Source organism: Taudactylus pleione, unplaced genomic scaffold, assembly GCF_031769625.1.
Source record: "Taudactylus pleione unplaced genomic scaffold, aTauple2 ptg000454l, whole genome shotgun sequence".
In the NCBI taxonomy this organism is placed as follows: domain Eukaryota; kingdom Metazoa; phylum Chordata; class Amphibia; order Anura; family Myobatrachidae; genus Taudactylus; species Taudactylus pleione.
Window position 1 is genome coordinate 587,855 of NW_028284856.1, and position 19,775 is coordinate 607,629.

General features: G+C 40.9%; 1 protein-coding gene across 14 annotated transcripts in view; it reads right to left on the minus strand.

Moving 5' to 3' along the window:
- The window catches only part of ANK2 (ankyrin 2), a 696,877-nt gene that overhangs the window by 82,119 nt on the left and 594,983 nt on the right, over positions 1 to 19,775 (minus strand). For 10 of the 14 annotated variants that reach the window (XM_088448313.1, XM_088448312.1, XM_088448319.1 and 7 more), the window contains 6 exons: positions 17,024 to 17,122; positions 16,215 to 16,369; positions 14,022 to 14,233; positions 12,511 to 12,715; positions 6,967 to 7,063; positions 778 to 1,006 (listed from right to left, as the gene is read on the minus strand). In XM_088448313.1, the coding sequence (XP_088304439.1) occupies positions 778 to 1,006; positions 6,967 to 7,063; positions 12,511 to 12,715; positions 14,022 to 14,233; positions 16,215 to 16,369; positions 17,024 to 17,122 (997 nt within the window). The remainder of the gene's footprint in view (positions 1 to 777; positions 1,007 to 6,966; positions 7,064 to 12,510; positions 12,716 to 14,021; positions 14,234 to 16,214; positions 16,370 to 17,023; positions 17,123 to 19,775) is intronic. The other 4 variants (XM_088448317.1, XM_088448316.1, XM_088448315.1 and 1 more) reach the window with 1 other exon arrangement.

Consider the following 19,775-nt stretch of genomic DNA (forward strand, 5'->3'; position numbering starts at 1 on the left):
GAGGAGACATAAGAGCGTGCAGGTCGAACTGAGGGGCCTCCAGAGGGCATATTTACTGAAGTGAGAGTTTTTAGAAGTGGAGATGATGCCCATAGCAACCAATCAGATTCTATCTATTATCTGCTAGAATGTGCTAGTTAAGAAGAATCTGATTGGTTGATATGTGCAACATCTCCATTTATAAAAACTCTAATACCCCCAGGTGAACAGGCATCAAAAGTCAACCTCTGGAGACCTTCCTCCCCCTCGTGATTTGTGCTGCAGAGCACAACAGACAGTGATTCATGCACCTAGCTCCGCAAGCAATTCATTCATCTGCTCCAACCCTGCCATGACCCTAGGTACACTGTATACGCAGGAGACACACATTTTGAAGTTTGTAGCTCTTGTGTCTCACCCAGTTCATGTCTGGGCCCTCATGTACAACAACTCTGGGCATACCTTCCTATAATGTAACTATGATACAGTAGATGTTCTTAAACCTGATATGTGCAAGTTTTCATTTCATATATATATTTAGAGAGAGAGAGAGACAGAGACAGAGACAGAGAGACTGCAACAAGTAATGAATTAAACCCAATTTTCATCCTCATCCATGCCATACTTTTCCAAAAGGACCTATCATTTTAGGAGAATAGGTAGCGTGTGTATCTATCCAGATCAGTGATGTGTCTTCTAGTGATCCAAATTTCAAAATGGGAATTTTGGACACTATGTCTATGTTATAAAATGCCTACTATCAGTACAAGTGCATAAATAGTCTTTCATAACAGGCACCTCTACATCTCGACTCCTGGCAACTTCTGCAAAGTTTTCCTGCTGCTCCAGAGTCTTGTCCACCTTGTCGTCAGTCATACAGAAGCACCGTAGACGTGCCTCAATGGGGTCATGGGATTTGGCAAAAACAACAAACTTGGCCATATATGGTACACAAATAATTTCTCTGTATACTTGGCTAGCAAAGACAACAGACTCTTGGATTTGTCGGCAGTCTATTAACCAGAACCTATACAGTAAAACAAAATGTAAACCATTACATATGGAAAATGTTTCATCAAAACTAATATGCATTTGTACTTTTTTTGTTCAAAATCAAATATTTGCTCAGAAAACGTGTGTATAGTCATGCTTGATTTTTTACAGTACAACAGATTTAATACAGTTTAGTGAGTACTTTCTTTAACATGAACAATTCTCATTTTCATACTACCAAAAAGAGAAAATGATTGTAGTTTAAAGCAAAGCTATGCAAAAAAATCTTTATTCAAAAATAATTTGTTTCTATTGTCGTGTGTAAATGTAATGCAATTACATATGTAACTGTACATTTGAGTGTAACATCTGCTATAAGTGATATCTGTAGGGCGGGGATGTAGTAAAAATTGAAACTGTCAAGACATATATAAACAAAAGTTGACCCCAAAATGTTGTCTGTCATTATGTCTACATGATCAAAATGTTGGCAACCAAAAAGTCGACTTGGACATAAGGTCGAAAGACTCATAAGGTCGACAGTCAAAATGTAGACAGTCAAAATTTTGATAGGGCCAACATGTGTACAGTCAAAACATAGACAAAGTAAAAATATAGACAAATCACAATGTCAACAACCAAAATGTAGACACATTTAAAATGTTGACAGTCATAATATCGACACAGCTAAGATAAAAACTAATAGTTACCAGTAAACAGTGAGCCTGTCATTTTAGAGTGATTACAATTATTAACTCAGATGATACTATTGCTCACGTGCTAATAGCAATGAAACAAAAGGAATAATAGCATACAGCAGTGGCGTCACTAGGGGAAATCCGGCACCGGGGGTGACACCACTCTTGAGCTGCTCTGCTATTTTGGTGTCACTCCCTCCGATGATGACATGAAGCAGCAGTCATAGATGATGCGCGCATGTGATTTTCATTATGAATGGACAAATTAAAACAGATAGGGGTACATTTATCAAAGTTCGATTCTGCATTTGATTTTATGTTCGATTTAGCTCACCTGAAACCAAATCAAATCGAATGTAGAGATCCCTGTCAAAATCCAACATTTACTAAAATTCGATTTTGGAAACCTTATTGGTTCGAATGTAAATAGTAATTTATTGTTCGATTTTGCATGCCCATGTCCAAATTGAACACAAAATCGAACTTCAAATCCCCAAAATAATAGACCTGCTTCATACTGGATTTTTAGCAAGAGTAGGTGTGAATTACATAGATGCATGCACAGATCAGTGAGATCTGTGCATGCTTCTGTGTGGGAAAAAGTTATAAAGTGTTAAAAAATTATTATGTGGAGTCCCCGCTAAAAGCACAACCATCACCAGGCTTTTTTGAGCCGGTCCTGGTTGTGAAAATATGGGGGACAAAAGATGTAGGGGTCCCCCATATTTTGCTGTCCCCTGTAATTTCCAAAACCAGCACCAAACTCTTTCTAGCAGGGGTATAATGCCACAGCGGGGATACCCGGCCAAAGCATTATACCTGACCGCTAGTCAGCCCAGTGTAGCCCTCTGCAGGACACCCAGTGGGATTCAGTTTTATGTTTGATTTGACATTTGAAAACTGTATGCAAATCGAATGTGAAATCACACAAAGCTCAAAATCGAACATTAGTAAATATACCCCATAGAATGGCATTGATAGACATATTTTAGGTTAATATAAAGTTAGTATTGTCTACATTTTAACTGTCAACATTTTAATCTGTATATTAATTGTCTATATTATGTACATGTCTACATTATGTCCCTGTCAACATTCTGAATGTCTACATATTGAGTGTAGACATATAGTCCATGTCGACATTTTGGTTGTCTGAATATTGCATCTGTTGACATTTTGTGTCTATGGGGGAAATTCATGAAAGTTTGGAGAGAGATAAAATTGTGAGAGATAAAGCACCAACCAATTGACTTCTAACTGTCACGTTTCAAACACAGCCTGTAAAGTGACCTCATTTGCGTGTTTTGAGGTGAAGTTTCACCTGCTTACTGAATGCACCTCCTGCAATCCTAAAAACAGATGTCCCATCCATACAGCACCCCAAAATACCTAACCCAATACTTTAACACAATTTTGAAACACTTTTTGCATTTTCACCCCAAAAATTGACATGCCTTTTTTGGGGTGAGTTAAGATAATTTTTTTTATTTTGCCTAATTAGTCTTTAGGGGGGATTTCCAAAGGGTTCTGAGCCAAGTCCCCCAATTTTTACCCCAAAATATGGATTTTGCACTTCTTTTCTCCTGCCTTTGAGTGGAGAAACTTCTTCAATAGATGTCAGGGAAAGGGGAGAGAAAAAGGGCGATAAGAATCACCGCACAGGTAAAGACACCACTATGGCATTAAAAAAGAAATATAAGTAATAAAATATGCTATCTCCACATATTTCCCATCTTCAACAAAATAATTTATGTATAGTGGAATTGTGCTGGTGCTACTCAGAGTAAATAACAATGGTTTCAAAGAAAAGAGAAGGTCACATTTCTCTTTAACATGGTTTGATAAAAGTTTACACTGCCTTTATATATACAGTAAGCTCAGCTATTAGAGACATGCTGTTACCTTTTCTCACAAACTAGCTATTTACTAAAAGGCTGAAGTGTCTTTTTTCTGATTCTTACCAGCATAAATGTATTTGACAAACTATTGTTTGGAGTGACTATGCATCCATGCAGTTTTATTTAGATAGAGAATACATATAGGCCCGCATTCAATTCGGGAGCAAAAAGTCTGTGCTGGACTTTTCGCTCCACATCGGAGCTTTTCCTGGGATAAAGTATCGGGCGCGTGCCCGCTTTATCCCCGTATTCAATTAGGAAGCAGCGAAAACGGGAGCCTGCGGAAAGGTAAGTATCACTAAAAATTCGGGAATTTTCGGGTTTTGTTCCTAGGACCCCCTAAAGATGTCCTGACATGGGGATTCACTCTGGGTACCCCCGTTTAGCCCTGCATTTTTAAATAGCCGCAGCAGGTGTTTTTTCCTGACATTAGAACAAGTGATGCAGAAGAGCATCCCAACAAATTTGTGGTACATGAAAATGGGTACTAGCATATTTTTAAGTCCCTAAACTAATTTTTTTTAAATTCAGCAAAAATGCTCATGCCGCTAATAGCCTATTCTAGAAAACACCTGCCGCATACTTACAGAATACCCCTGGACCTATTGGGCTATTTTTTATTATTTTTTTGGGATGTCCCTATTTAAAAAAAAAAAAAAAATTTTTTTGACACAGTTCGTTTTTAGGGGCTATTCCCAGGGGTGCAGGCTATTTTTTAAAGCCTGCACCCTAAACCCCAATTCTGCACTTTTTCTCGCCATGTTAAACATGGTGAAAACTTATCCCCGTTTTTTTACAAAGACTTTTCGAACCGGCGAAAAGTCTTTGTAATTGAATACGGGGATAATTGAAATAGGCAAAAATTACGACTTTTTGCGACTTTTCACATCTAAATTGAATACCCCCCTTAGAGTCTATACTCTTGCTGGTCACTGCTGTGATCAATTAATATGCAAGTTGAGAGTTTCATTCCTTATAGTTGACAAATGCACACTGATTAATTCCAATTGTGATTTTTTTCTGTCATCATAGTCTTTGATCACTCTTATATGCATATCTACTTAGATTTGATGTCCATGTTACAAAGATTGTCCAAATTTTCATTGTTAGGATTTATCACTAGCATGATGATGGTATATGCTTTATAATAATCTCTTAAATGGGATAAACTGCTTTTGCTGCTATTTTTCCAATTCTTGCACTTATATCGATTTTTGCTCCTATGATTTTTTATACACTTGCACTTTATGAGAAAGGAACATTTACCTGATTATAAATGACAACTGAAAGTCATACAATTTTGTATAATGACATCCTTCGAACATTAACAGTATTTCTGATCTATGTACTTTCTTTATACTTCTATCACCTCCCGCCTACAGCCCAGTAGCTCTCTCATTTTTTGTCCAATGCTCTTAAGTAGCACTAAACAGTATCCCTTCATGATTTCATGACTATGTGATAGCAAGGATTGTAACATTTGGATCCTGGGTGTATTTTAATTATTGTATTATTTGTATTTTTTGTACGTGATTATTTATATGTTTTGATATATTGTTTGTCATATTTCGCCGCCCCACGAAGGACGCCCCCTCATATCCCTTTCTGTATATGACTCACACCTCACCCTCCTATCTAGTGTCTGTTTTGTGAGTCAATTTTAACCAGATTATGAAGTAATAAAGGTTATATTTTATGTAAATTTTGCACATTACTTGGCTATAACAATGCTCCAAAATAGAGTCTTGGTCCTTTGGATGTTCTCTTTCCCTGGAGAAACTTTTTCGCCTGTTTCTGCCTACGGAGTTTTCGCCTAGGCGAAAATGTCCTTAAATTGAATAGGGCAATACTTTGGAAACAGGCGAAAACTGTGCATCGCTGAAATTTTTTTTCGACGATCGCTGCTTTTCGCCTATAATTGAATACGGGCCTTGGAAGGAGAAAAGAAAATGGGAATTGTGTGACCATCACTGAACTATTATTATGTTTCCAGGCTGATTCTTTCTAGTGAATGACAATCAATTGCATCATACCGACAGTAGTAGACATCCCGATGCCGGAATCCCGACAGTTGGGAAGCCGATCGTAAGTCTAGCGGGGCTTGTTAGATCTTAGCCAAGGTGAGGGGGGGGTTAGCTTTAGGCGTCACAGAGGGGTTAGGGTTAAGCTAGTGGTGGGGGTTAGGGTTAGGTAGCCCCGGGGGTGGGTTAGGGTTGGGCAACAGTGTGTGGTGGGGGGGGGGGAGTTGGGGTTAGGCACTAAGGGGGGAGGGTTAGGTTTAGGCACCACGGGGAGAGGGTTAGGTTTAGGCACTAACTGGGAGGGATAGGGTGCAGGGTGAGGAGGGTTAGTGTTAGAATGCAGGAAAGGAGGGTTAGTGGGAGAAGGTGGGAGGGGTTCTATACTTACCAGACCCTTTTCGGGATCCTGAGCATTGGGATGCTGCTGTCTGTATATTGACAGCAGGCATCTCGACTGCCGGGATTTCATACCGATTCCCAGTGAAAGTAATAGAGAAAATGGTGTTGCTTAGTGGTGGATTAGTATATGGGATGCCCTATTTGGATGTGTATTCATTTAGGGAGGATGTACTAAAGTCTGAAATTCGGTCGAAACTCCGTTTTCCGAGTTTTGGCCACATTCCCATATGTACCAAGATCCAGATGTATTACGGAGCTTAGACCCGGTAAGCATTTGCCTATGCCATCAATGCCTAAGCTATGGGCTTCTTATGGCAGTGTGCTGTAAGAGAGATCCAATCGGATCTCTCCCAGTAACCACTACGGAGTGCGCTTCATATGATGCATGCGCAGAGGGGCTTCTGGGTCATATACTCGGAAGTCCCTCTATCGCATAGGACTGCTCTTATTGGCAGAGCTGTCCCTTGCAATTTTAATAGCTTTTCTAGGTTCATAACGGCGTTACTAACACCGATACTGTATGTTCCCCATAAGTGGCGGGATGTACCACATCCATGATGTAATGATTAGTACATCCCACCCTTATTGTGTCCAGCATCATGAACTGTAAATATAGTACTGCACATCAGTATCGCTTCTTCACAAGATCACTTCATTTTGGAGAGCTCTATTTGAAATAGATGGAACATGTTTCTTTTAGGTAAATAGCCCAATCTGGTGACCCTCTCAAGTTAGGATGTCAAGGGTACAAAGCTACAGCTAAAGAAGACGCAAACGTGGCTGCGGCAAAAGACACAGCCGTATTTGCGTGCACCTCTGAATCAGGCCCAATAACTGAATGGCGCTTAATTGTGCTATAAGTTGCTCCATCTGCAGCTGTTATAATACAGGAATACTATACACGCAGCCTGTAAGGAGCAAAAAGCCAGAACATGAAAAATACAGTACTTCAGTTATCATGAGTTGAGTTGTTCTCACCTGGCAGACACATTAGTAGTAAAGGAAACACATTCATTAACGAATGTAAGAGGTGTTGTCCCAGTGATGTCCTCCCACTGTGCAGGAGTTGTACCACCTAAAGACAAAACAAACATTTAAGGAATCTCATACTGAGCACAGTGAAGAATAAATATTTAATCTTACAGTTGAGCATTTTGCATCTATTCCAGCTTGTTGGAGAACATTTATGAAATATTGGGTATATAGGAATCCCACATCATCCATACAGTTTTATAGATGTACAGTACTTTACATGCAAATTCTTGCACTGTCCGTTTTTCAAAAAATAATATTTTATTGTAGAACTGCACAGTACAAATAAATAAAATCACACTGAAAATATATCTGGCATAGACATTATTATGTATGCAACATAAATATAAATAATCACCCAAATACAAAAAATGGAGTGGGAGAAAAAGGGTATAAATATATGGTAACCAAGGGTCAAAAAATTTGTCTGCTTGACTCTGTTTATTAGTCAACATTTCTAACCAATTCATGTGGAATAGGTGGGAAACCTACGGTAGTAAAAGGGCCAAAGTAAAGGTGTTTGATGAATCCACTGCGACAGTATCATCTATTTCCCTGCTGCCGCAATCTTAGCTAGCGACAGACGTATCCCAGCAGGTGGCTTAGACCTCACTTAAGTAGGATATATGTCCTACATAGCCCATTCAGGGGTAATCTTAAATTTTATACCCAATTTATCAGTGACATATGACTATATAAGTAACCAAAACCTATGGACCTCCTCACAACCCCACATGCAGTGATATATATCCGCTTCAGGACGATGACACTTAAAACAGTGGAAGTTCGTCGAGGCCCCTATAAGAAAGTGCAACTTTGTTGTGAAGCACTGTCCGTTTAAACAACCAGTTTTACAAATATTGCCAACTCATTTCTATCACTGAATAATGGTTTTATTAGTGGTGCCCATTCTCTTTATAAATACGTCATATCTACAGTACTGTGCAAAAGTTCTAGGCAGATGTGGAAAAAATGCTGCAAAGTAAGGATGCTTTAAAAAAAAGAAGTGTTAATAGATTATTTTTATCAATTAACAAAAGACAAAGTGAATGAACGGAAGAGAAATCTAAATCAATTCAATATTTGGTGTGACCACCCTTTGTCTTCAAAACAGCATCAATTCTAGGTACACTTGCACACAGTCTTTGAAGGAGGTAGGTTGTTCCAAACATCTTGGAGAACTAACCACAGATCTTCTGTGGATGTAGGCTTGCTCAAATCCTACAAATGTCTCTTTACATAATCCCAGACAAACTTGATGTTGAGAATCAGGCCTCTGTGGGGGCCATATCATCACTACCGGGACTCCTTGTTCTTCTTTACATTGGCTGTATGTTTGGGGTCATTGTTCTTCTGCAGAATAAATTTGGAGCCAATCAGACGCCTCCATGATGGTATTACATGATGGATGCAGTAAGTACCTGCCTGTATTTCATTGAGGACACCATTAATCCTGACCAAATCCCCAACTCCATTTGCTGAAATGCAGTCCCAGACTTGCATGGAACCTCCACCATGCTTCACTGTTGCCTGCAGACACTCATTATGACTTTTTGGCAGCTATTCTTCCATGAAGCCCATTTCTGGCCAGACTTCTCCGAACAGTAGATGAGTTGCGTTCACTCTGGGCTGTTTTAGCGAGGCGCCGCGCCCTGCCCTATTTCTAAAGGGCAAAAAGCACTCTGCCTTACTGCGCAGCACCCCGCTGCAACAGCCTACGGGTGCCATCCCCACCCGCAGGTGGGGAAAACTGCGGTGTAGCGGTTACAGCAATACAGCAGCACTTGGAGGGCAGCCCGGCATGTCCGTAAGTGCTGGGCACGCCCCCAAGAGTGACGAAAAGGGGATGCATTTTAAGACATGCCCCTTTTCCTTGGTCACAACCCCCTTTTCGGGCACGTGTCTACGTCGCGCGCAGATGTGCCCTTTCTCTAGGTCCGGCACCCTGCCCTGTGCCGGACCTAGAGTGAACACTAGATGAGTGTACCTGGGTCCCACAAGTTTCTGTCAGTTCTGAGCTGATGGCACTGCTGGATGATTTCGAAGGGAAGTAAGCATGATAGGTTTACATTGGTCCTCAATGTTGCCCGATTCTTTGTGCTTCTTCAAAAGTGCTTGAACAGCACATCTTGAAACCCCAGTCTGCTTTGAAAGCTTTGCCTGGGAGAGACCTTGCTAATGCAGTATAACTACCTTATGTCTTGTTGCTGTACTTAGTCTTGCCATGGTGTATGACCTGTGACATGAAACTGTCTTCCACAACCTCACCTTAGTAGCAGAGTTTGGCTGTTCCTCACCCAGTTTTAAGCCTCCTACACAGCTGTTTCTGTTTCAATTAATGACTGTGTTTCAAGTTCAACCTACATATGAAAATAATGATCATTATCACCTGTTTGGTATGATTGGTTAATCATACACATGAATATAAGCCTACAAAATCCCTGACTTTGTGCAATTGTACCTAGTAGAATTGATGCTGTTTTGAAAGCAAAGGGTGGTCACACCAAATATTGATTTGATTTATATTTCTCTCCTGTTAATTCACTTTGCAGTTAATTGATAAAAATAAACTAATAAGACTTCTATTTTTGAATGCATTCTAACTTTACAGCAGTTTTTCCACACCTGCCTAAAGGTGCCCATCCACTAGACGATTAAGTAGAGCGATTGAACGATAACGATTGTTCAATCGTTCATACATCGTTTGCAAATCGTTTGCAAAAATGTCTACAACGACCAGCGATGTGCATGCCCGCTGGTCATTTTGACATCTATCATCGTGCAAACATGCTGGACAACCGGACGATAACGTCAGGTTGAGCATGTTTACAGATGATTGATAAGCCTGCACTGAATGACTGCTCGTTCAGTGCAAGCTCATCACAGACTGGCAAATGACTGCATGATTACAATGTTGTAATCGTGCAGTCATTTTCATGTTTGCTAGTGGATGGGCACCTTAAAACTTTTGCACAGTATTGTAAATAACAACAATTTCATGTAACAGTGACAGGTAACAGGTGACCGTAAGGCTGCATGTGGCCCTCTGTACCATTGCCTGCAGCCCTCAGCTCAATCCTGATTTATGCCCCGTTGGTCCTTTTCTCTATTATACACCACTTCAGTCCCAGATATTATTCTTTGATTTATGGCCTGCTGAGCTTCAACAGCAGCCACAGTTCTTAGTACATAATAGTGGCAGAAGCAGGGAAAGCTTGGCGGCTCAGAAAACAAACTGAACTTGATGCTATTTTTTTGCAAGCAGGGAGGTCACGCAGAGACAGCGGCACATCTGAGATCAGAGAACATTAGCACCATATGATCTTCCTCATTCCAAAGAAGCAAGAGCTACATGATTCCATCTCCCTTCACTAAAGCGAGGTAAGAAACGTTATCCAGGCCTTGTTATCCATCAATGTGCTGCACAGTTCTTGTCTAATTTTGGTTCCACAGATATATATATCATGGAGCACATTACAAACGACATGTGCAACAGGTTGATGGGTGAAAATCTCTGTATAACTGTCTTGTGCCTGTTCCAGCCTTACAACTATTTTTCAAAAGCTTTACAAAAATCTAGCCAGCTAGAACACATGGATGCCAGATTTATTTGTTACCGCTTGCAACACTTCAATTACATTAAGATGCATGCTGAGATATTATTACATATTGGTGTCTTTGTTTGATTAAATGCATTGTTTTATATTATTAATATTAAGGGTAATGTAGATTGCAGGGCTGCACATTCAGCTCTTGAAGGTATCAGTTTACCCAACACTGTCATAAAAATAAGAATTCAGAGGACATTGGAGCAGGTTCAATGCATTGCAAGGTCCCGTCCCACTGTAGCCTCACGCCGTGTGTGGCCACGCTCATTTCTGGGCAAATAGAACTTAGCTTGCAACCTGAGGAGTGTCCGAATTAAATCATACTCCATTCAGATCAGAACATTTTACTCAAGTATAATCCCTGTTAGATAGCACCAAATATTTGTCAATATGTACAGCACATAGATCACTACAGTTAGTAACAGGGCCGTAGCTAGGGTAGTGCGGCCGGGCCATCGCACAGGGCACCACAGGTCAGGGGGCGCTGTTTGGGCCTGTCGAAATTCTGTTTATTATCATTCTTGCTTGTAGCTTCCTCTTATTTCATCCCCAGCATCTCCTGGCCTCTCCTATCTCTTCCCTGGCCCTTCCCCATGAAGCCATGGCCCTTTTTTGGGTAGATTATGTCCCTTTGAAAAATGAGGGGGGCGCCAATGCTCTTTATGGCACAGGGCACCAAAAAGTCTAGTTACGGCTCTGGTAAGTAACATTAACTTTAAAATAGAAATCTACCTTTGAGAACTTTTTGGGAAAGCTAAAATAGACACAAAGGGTCCCAAATCTAGCCAATAATAAGATATACTTTCTAGTATAACAAGCATGATTTTTGCAGATTGTCTATAAACTTTACAGGAGCCTGGGTTTCTGCAGCCTTTGTCTACGTCTGGCATTCATTGCCATGTGACCAGGCTGACATCAGCAGTAACATGACTGGTAGGAACATTATCTGCCCTAATCAGTTGAAACTGATGACAGTAAGTTGTGACGTAAAAGCAGGGCTAAAGGCGCACATCCACTAGCAGACCAAAAAACTACTGCACGATTACGACATTGTAATCGTGCAGTCGTTTCACAGTCTGTGATGTGCCTACACTGAACGAGCAGTCGTTCAATGTAGGCACATCAATCATCCCCCTATCATGATCAACCTGACGTTATCACCAAGTTATTCAGCACGTTCGGCCGATGATTGATGTCGGAAACAACCAGAGGGAGCGCGCATCGCTGGTCGTTTCCGACTTTAATGTAGCCGATTCATGCACAATTCAAGAGCGATTTAACGATAACGATATCATTTAATCGCTCATAGAAATCGGATAGTGGATGAGTGCCTTAAGTGCAGACAGAGGACTGAACATACAGTATATCCCCATTTATTTTCATAATGAGAATCTACAGAAAATAGTACTAAATATACTGATATAGAATACATCTTACCTCCAGTAAGGTATCGGTTAGGGGTATATTTGCAAAATACACTCTATGGGTTAATTTAACCCCCCAAAACATACGCAAAGGTGAACTTGTTGTTTAAAGGTCCATTTACATCTATGTGTTTCTCACCGGGATTAAATGTATTTTTAACTGACTCAAAAGAATCATGAATCAAAACGATTCAATATTTTAGTTGTTTTCTTTTTAAAGAATCACATGTACTTAATAAAGTACCAAATAAAAACAGGAGAACAACACATGCATTTTGTATGCAATCTGTGGGACTTCCGAATGCACACTATGGAATGTACCAAATAAAAGGATGTAGAAGAAAAGAAAAATATGTATGTGGCTCAGCTGGTCTTAGCTGAACCAATAAAACAACGGTTCCAGGGATAAGTATTATAGATTGCCATTATCTTAAGAAGATAGCATTATAGACGTTTACCAGTTATACTGCATAGTAATCTTAGCGTAGGTGTATCACCACCATATCCATTCAGCATTGCCTCGCTGGAGGTTTTAGGTACGGGGATAGTCATTGTTATAGGTTTGTGGAATTTCCTTCTTCTTGGTTCCAAAGTCACAATAGGACTGAATGTTGCTTTGTTGCCCAATATCTTCTTTACAAGTTCACCATGCATTGGCTGGGCCTTGAACAAGCAATAAGAAAAAATCACATCACTCATGCAGACCATATAATATTTATTAATTACACAATTGTATTTTTATATTTTACACACACTTCAAAAATAAGCTTTCATGAGGTGTACAGTAAAGACCAATAAGCATCTGTGTATTCCCCTTCCTAGCGATGGTCTGGTACATTCACGCTGTCAGAAGTAACAAAGACTAGAATAATAGTTCAAACATTCACAAAATTGATCCTTAAACTACTGCATACAGCTGTAGAGATTACTATTGCAATATAACACTTATATAACACTTTGAAACTCTAAAGTGCAGTCATGCAAAATATTATTTTGCCTGCCAATATTTTTATATATAAATATAAAATGATTTGCTTTATATGATAACTAGTAAGTTGGACCCATGTTTCGCCAGGTCGCTAGCTATTTTGCAGTGTTTTTTTCCTCTTTCTTCCAATGCCAACCATCTTCCGGCCATGTCTCCCCCCTTTTCTCTCACTCTCCTGGGACCTTTACTCTCTGCCCGACACCTTGTCCCATTCCCTCTCGCTCTCCAGAGACCCTTTCTCTGTGCCCTGCCATCTTGTCCCCTCTCCTCCCATTCTCCTAGGACCCCTACTCTCTGCCCTGCCACTTTGTCCCCTCTCCCCTCCCCTATGATCCTTTCCTCTCTGTTACATTGTTCTCTTCTCTCTCTCTCTCCTGGGACCCTTCCTCCCTGCCATGGTACCTTCTCCTCTCTGTCTCCTTGAAATCTCCTCCCTGCTTCGGCTCCTTCTCTGTTCTCCTCTCTCTGTCTCTCTCTCCTGTGACCCCTCATCTCTGTCCTGTCTTCTCTCCACTCTCTCTCTCCTGTGACCCCTCATCTCTGTCCTGTCTTCTCTCCACTCTCTCTCTCCTGGGACCCCTCATCTCTGTCCTGTCTTCTCTCCACTCTCCTGGGACCCCTCATCTCTGTCCTGTCTTCTCTCCACTCTCCTGGGACCCATCATCTCTGTACTGTCTTCTCTCCACTCTCTTTCCTGGGACCCCTCATCTCTGCCAACACACCTTGTCCCCCTTTACTCTCTCTTTTTGGACCCCTCCTTTGTGCCCTCCTTCTGTCCCTAGCAGCCACTGAGAGCTGTGAGTGAAGAAGGGACTCCCCCCAGCTCTAGAGTGTAACTGCTAGACAGACATTAAGGAGATCATAGAGAATACTTGTGGATGATCATAATATTCACACAACCTAATTCTGTTTGCTAGTCCACTGAAGATTACACATATATTCTGTCTATATTTTCGGTTAAGTGGCTTTCAGCATCCATACCTGAAGGCCGACACGGATTCTCTTAGTAAGGGCTCCTTCTGGGAAGACAGCCTGGACTTGGGGGACCACAGTGCTGCTCAGAATTCCTCCTTCAGGTCCAATCAGGTTGTTGTCTTGTTTAACACGGGAAACCACTGCAAAATACTGCGGGAAGTCTCGGGTGATAATGCGACAGATGCGCTTTTTCTCCAGTTCTTCAGGAGAATCAAGGACTATAGGAAAAAATGAAAATAATATTGTTACATCTACAAACAGTCTTCAATAATTCACACTTCTATTTGCAATTCATAACTACTTAATTTGAAAGACCATATTTAGTGAGTGTCGAAAAAGCTCTATCATCAAATTTTGCAAGTGGTAGCCACTGCTAAGGCTCTCCTGTAAAGCATGGGAAAGCCCATTTAACAAAATAACCTGATAACATCAGTACAATTACTGTCACTGTCCTCATATCACTATTGCAATTTCAGGATGGTGATAGCAATGTCGGGACATAAAAAATATTTTACTAGTTAGTTAAATAAAGCATTTTTTGGGATGTAATTATGATACCGACATCCAAATCCCGACAAGGGACTTAAGATAGTAGTCGAAATACCAACACCTATCTTAATCCTGTCGCCGGAATGCTGAAGGACACCAGCCTGAACGAGTTAAGTCCAAGGCGGCCTTAGCGTTAGCCGCGAATGGGAGGGTTTAGGGAGTGTAGTGGGGTTAGGTTTTACAGGGGTGGGGGGGGAAGGTTAGGGTTAGGCACCCCTAGGGGGGAGGGTTAGGGTTAGGCACCCCCGGGGGGTTTAAGGTTAGGCACCCCTAGGGGGAAAGGTTCAGGTTAGGCACCCCCGGGGAGAGGTTTAGGTTAGGCAACCCCCCGGCAGGGTTAGGTTTAGGGTGCGGTAGGAGCTGGTTTGGGTTAGGCACTAGGGGGGGCAGTGGCAAACGCAGGATTTCCAGAGGGGGGTTTCCAAATGCTTAAATTTAGAACAAGTGTGGCCTGTCAATGAAGAGGGCAGAATTAGTATTTAACCAGCTATAATATGCGTCATACAATGTGTATTGTGTGTCATAATTCCAGCATATAGAGAATCACAGTAAGCCATTAGATGCGTCAGTAGGCCATTCTGCCTGAGCTGAATGTATTTATTTTAGATGTGAGCACCATTCCAGAGTATTAGAGCAGGTCTGGGAGCCTGGAGGAGCAGCAGAATAACCTAGCACTGCCCTGGACATATATGTACATATTGGGCTCTATAGCAGTGCATCTCTAACAGTGCATGTTTTCCAGATCTTCTAGTTGGTGCACAGGTTATTTATTACTGGCTGATACATGTTAAAAGATCCACAGGTGGTGCTAATTATTTCATTTGTGATACTGAGAAGAACATGCAGCACTAGTAACAGTCTATTATATTACTATTTCTATTGTGGTCATGGTGTGGGCTGGGGAGGGGGGTTTCCAGGCAGATGGAAACTCCCCCTGCGTTTTCCTATGGGGGGAGGTTAGGGTTAGGCACCACTAAAGGAGGGTTAGGTGGGGGGAGAGGGCTAGGGATAGGGTACGTACCTGCCCTGTCCTGTCAGGATCTTCTCCATTTGGGCTGCCAGTGTCGGGATATGAACCGCCGGGACTTCATACCCATTCCATTTTTTTTTTATTTTATTATATTATATTAAATAAATCCCAATTAATTTATTTATCTTATTTAATACTTTTTGAATTTTTATGAAAATGGAACTGGAAGTTCAAGTCGGTACTCCTGTTTCAATGCACATTGTGTGACCTAGCAGTGATGACTTACACATGCGTCAAGGCTGGGGTTGCCACCTGATCCCTTTAAAGCTGGACACATATGAATTACACTGATTCTGTGGCTGGCTGACTTCAAGTCTCATTTCTCCTGGTTTTAATCAGCCACAAAATCTGTGTAATTCACATGGGTCCAGGTTTAAAGGGATGAGGTGGCAACACTAGTCAAGGATGCCTGCACTGGCATGGCGAGCAGTAAGAGTATTATTACCACTGCCAGCTAGTAAGTTCCTGCTGACTAGCAGAAATAAGGGCCATTTTATTTCCGTCAATGAAGTTTAACACTTGGAATCCCTTTGGTAATACAGTTATGGTCCTTATGGTCCAGTTTTAGCAGATATTGCTTAAATGATTGAAAAATACACATTCTAAAGGAAAGAGAATACCTTCATCCATTCCATTAAGTATCTCATTGAGTTCATCCTCCGTGAATTCACAGAAGTGCTCCTTCCAGTTGTCGCCAGTTTCGCTGCGCAGTATCACAAGCTCCCGTTCTTTTCCACGTAGAGCCGCAAAATGAGGGATCTCCACAATCACAGGCCTGAATAGCAAAACATCACATCGGAGAATTACAGAAAGAAGTGGTTTAGTGCGGGGGAAAAGGATCTTAAGCCTCTAATTAACAACCACACACACACAAAAGATGGTGAAGTCAACAGATTCATTGCACATGGAAAGTGAAATCTTTAATTTAGGGAAGGGATGATGTTGTTTTAAGACTATATAAGAAGGATATTAAAATATATTTTACTATATACGTAATATATGTAGTCCAGACATTTTTATAAAATAAAAAGATATATTTTTTATAGGGAGGGGCACGGGGGGCACTCAAATTGAATTTACTGCCAATGAACTTGTTGTCTAAGTTTGTGATCCATTTTGTTCTGACACATATTCAAAGTCAATCACTAGTGAAAACAGAAAAAAAATAATATCACATGCTCAAGCAAAAAAATTACCACAGAACAATAATACACAGAGAAGGAAAACACACATACTGTACCACTAAAACCAAAAAACGCACAAAGATTATAATACTTCATCAGACCACATCCGATTTTGAAATTTTAAAAGTAAATTACATTGACAAGATGGGAGCAGGTTACTGACAGATAAAATAAATAATAGTGAAGAACAACAGGGACAAATAGGGAGGCCGGCATCCATCAACTTGATCTTAAGTCTATCCTACCCAAGGAATTTGGTCCCAGGAGGTCCGAGTTGAAGGATTCGGCTGACCAAGCTTTCTCCCTCATTTAGAGGGGGAGGAGCCGTAGGAAGGTGAAGCTTACTGAGTACATCCAAAGCAGCAGTGAGAGAAAGAACATAGGTAAGAGTAATTTTAGCTTGTCTTAGAGGTGAAAAGCCAGAATTGGGGGTATAAAAATTCTGTAAAACGTGGCAGATAAATGTAAAATGAAAGCAAAAAAGGATTATTCTCTCCGACTGGAAAGTTTCAGTGGGACTGTGTATCATTAATTTCAAATCTGTTTTATGTTTTCTAATTCACTCTGTCAGAGTTTATACTGTAACTAAAGGAAAAGAAAACAATGGAAAGTAGAGATGAAAATTAGCTTTGTGCATTTTAAACTTCATACACTGAATACCCCATTCTTGCAGAAAACCTGTGAATAGTAAATATTTCAACACATTTAGCATACATATAGTATGTGTGAATTCTCACAAATATACATTTTTAATAAGTAATGTAAATAAAAATCCAATTTTACATTCTTAAGTTCAATTTAATGGTATATTTTGTTTGACTTAGCAATTTTCTAGGCTGTAAAAAAACCTTTAGAGCTACAGTACCTGTCATGGGAGTCAACATTACACCCAGCATATGACTAACAAATGTTATGCAGAGACATAACTGCAGGCAGCACAAATATTGGGGGTGCTCACATTACACCCATCATATAACTAACAAATGTTATTCACAGACATAACTGCAGGCAGCACAAATATTGGGGGTGCTCACATTACACCCAGCATATGACTAACAAATGTTATGCACAGACATAACTGCAGGCAGCACAAATATTGGGGGTGCTCACATTACACCCAGCATATGACTAACAAATGTTATGCACAGACATAACTGCAGGCAGCACAAATATTGGGGGTGCTCACATTACACCCAGCATATGAGTAACAAATGTTATGCACAGACATGACTGCACGCAGCACAAATATTGGGGGTGCTCACATTACACCCATCATATGACTAACAAATGTTATGCACAGACATAACTGCAGGCAGCACAAATATTGGGGGTGCTCACATTACACCCAGCATATGACTAACAAATGTTATGCACAGACATAACTGCAGGCAGCACAAATATTGGGGGTGCTCACATTACACCCAGCATATGACTAACAAATGTTATGCAGAGACATAACTGCAGGCAGCACAAATATTGGGGGTGCTCACATTACACCCAGCATATGACTAACAAATGTTATGCACAGACATAACTGCAGGCAGCACAAATATTGGGGGTGCTCACATTACACCCAGCATATGACTAACAAATGTTATGCACAGACATAACTGCAGGCAGCACAAATATTGGGGGTGCTCACATTACACCCAGCATATGACTAACAAATGTTATGCAGAGACATAACTGCAGGCAGCACAAATATTGGGGGTGCTCACATTACACCCAGCATATGACTAACAAATGTTATGCACAGACATAACTGCAGGCAGCACAAATATTGGGGGTGCTCACATTACACCCATCATATAACTAACAAATGTTATTCACAGACATAACTGCAGGCAGCACAAATATTGGGGGTGCTCACATTACAACCAGCATATGATTAATAAATGTTATGCACAGACATGACTGCAAGCAGCACAAATATTGGGGGTGCTCACATTACACCCAGCATATGACTAACAAATGTTATGCACAGACATAACTGCCGGCAGGACAAATATTGGGGGTGCTCACATTACACCCAGCATATGACTAACAAATGTTATGCACAGACATAACTGCAGGCAGCACAAATATTGGGGGTGCTCACATTACACCCAGCATATGACTAACAAATGTTATGCACAGACATAACTGCAGGCAGCACAAATATTGGGGGTGCTCACATTACACCCAGCATATGACTAACAAATGTTATGCACAGACATAACTGCAGGCAGCACAAATATTGGGGGTGCTCACATTACACCCATCATATGACTAACAAATGTTATGCACAGACATAACTGCAGGTAGCACAAATATTGGGGGTGCTCACATTACACCCAGCATATGACTAACAAATGTTATGCACAGACATGACTGCAGGCAGCACAAATATTGGGGGTGCTCACATTACAACCATCATATGACTAACAAATGTTATGCACAGACATAACTGCAGGCAGCACAAATATTGGGGGTGCTCACATTACACCCAGCATATGACTAACAAATGTTATGCACAGACATGACTGCACGCAGCACAAATATTGGGGGTGCTCACATTACACCCATCATATGACTAACAAATGTTATGCACAGACATAACTGCAGGCAGCACAAATATTGGGGGTGCTCACATTACACCCAGCATATGACTAACAAATGTTATGCACAGACATAACTGCAGGCAGCACAAATATTGGGGGTGCTCACATTACACCCAGCATATGACTAACAAATGTTATGCAGAGACATAACTGCAGGCAGCACAAATATTGGGGGTGCTCACATTACACCCAGCATATGACTAACAAATGTTATGCACAGACATAACTGCAGGCAGCACAAATATTGGGGGTGCTCACATTACACCCAGCATATGACTAACAAATGTTATGCACAGACATAACTGCAGGCAGCACAAATATTGGGGGTGCTCACATTACACCCAGCATATGACTAACAAATGTTATGCAGAGACATAACTGCAGGCAGCACAAATAT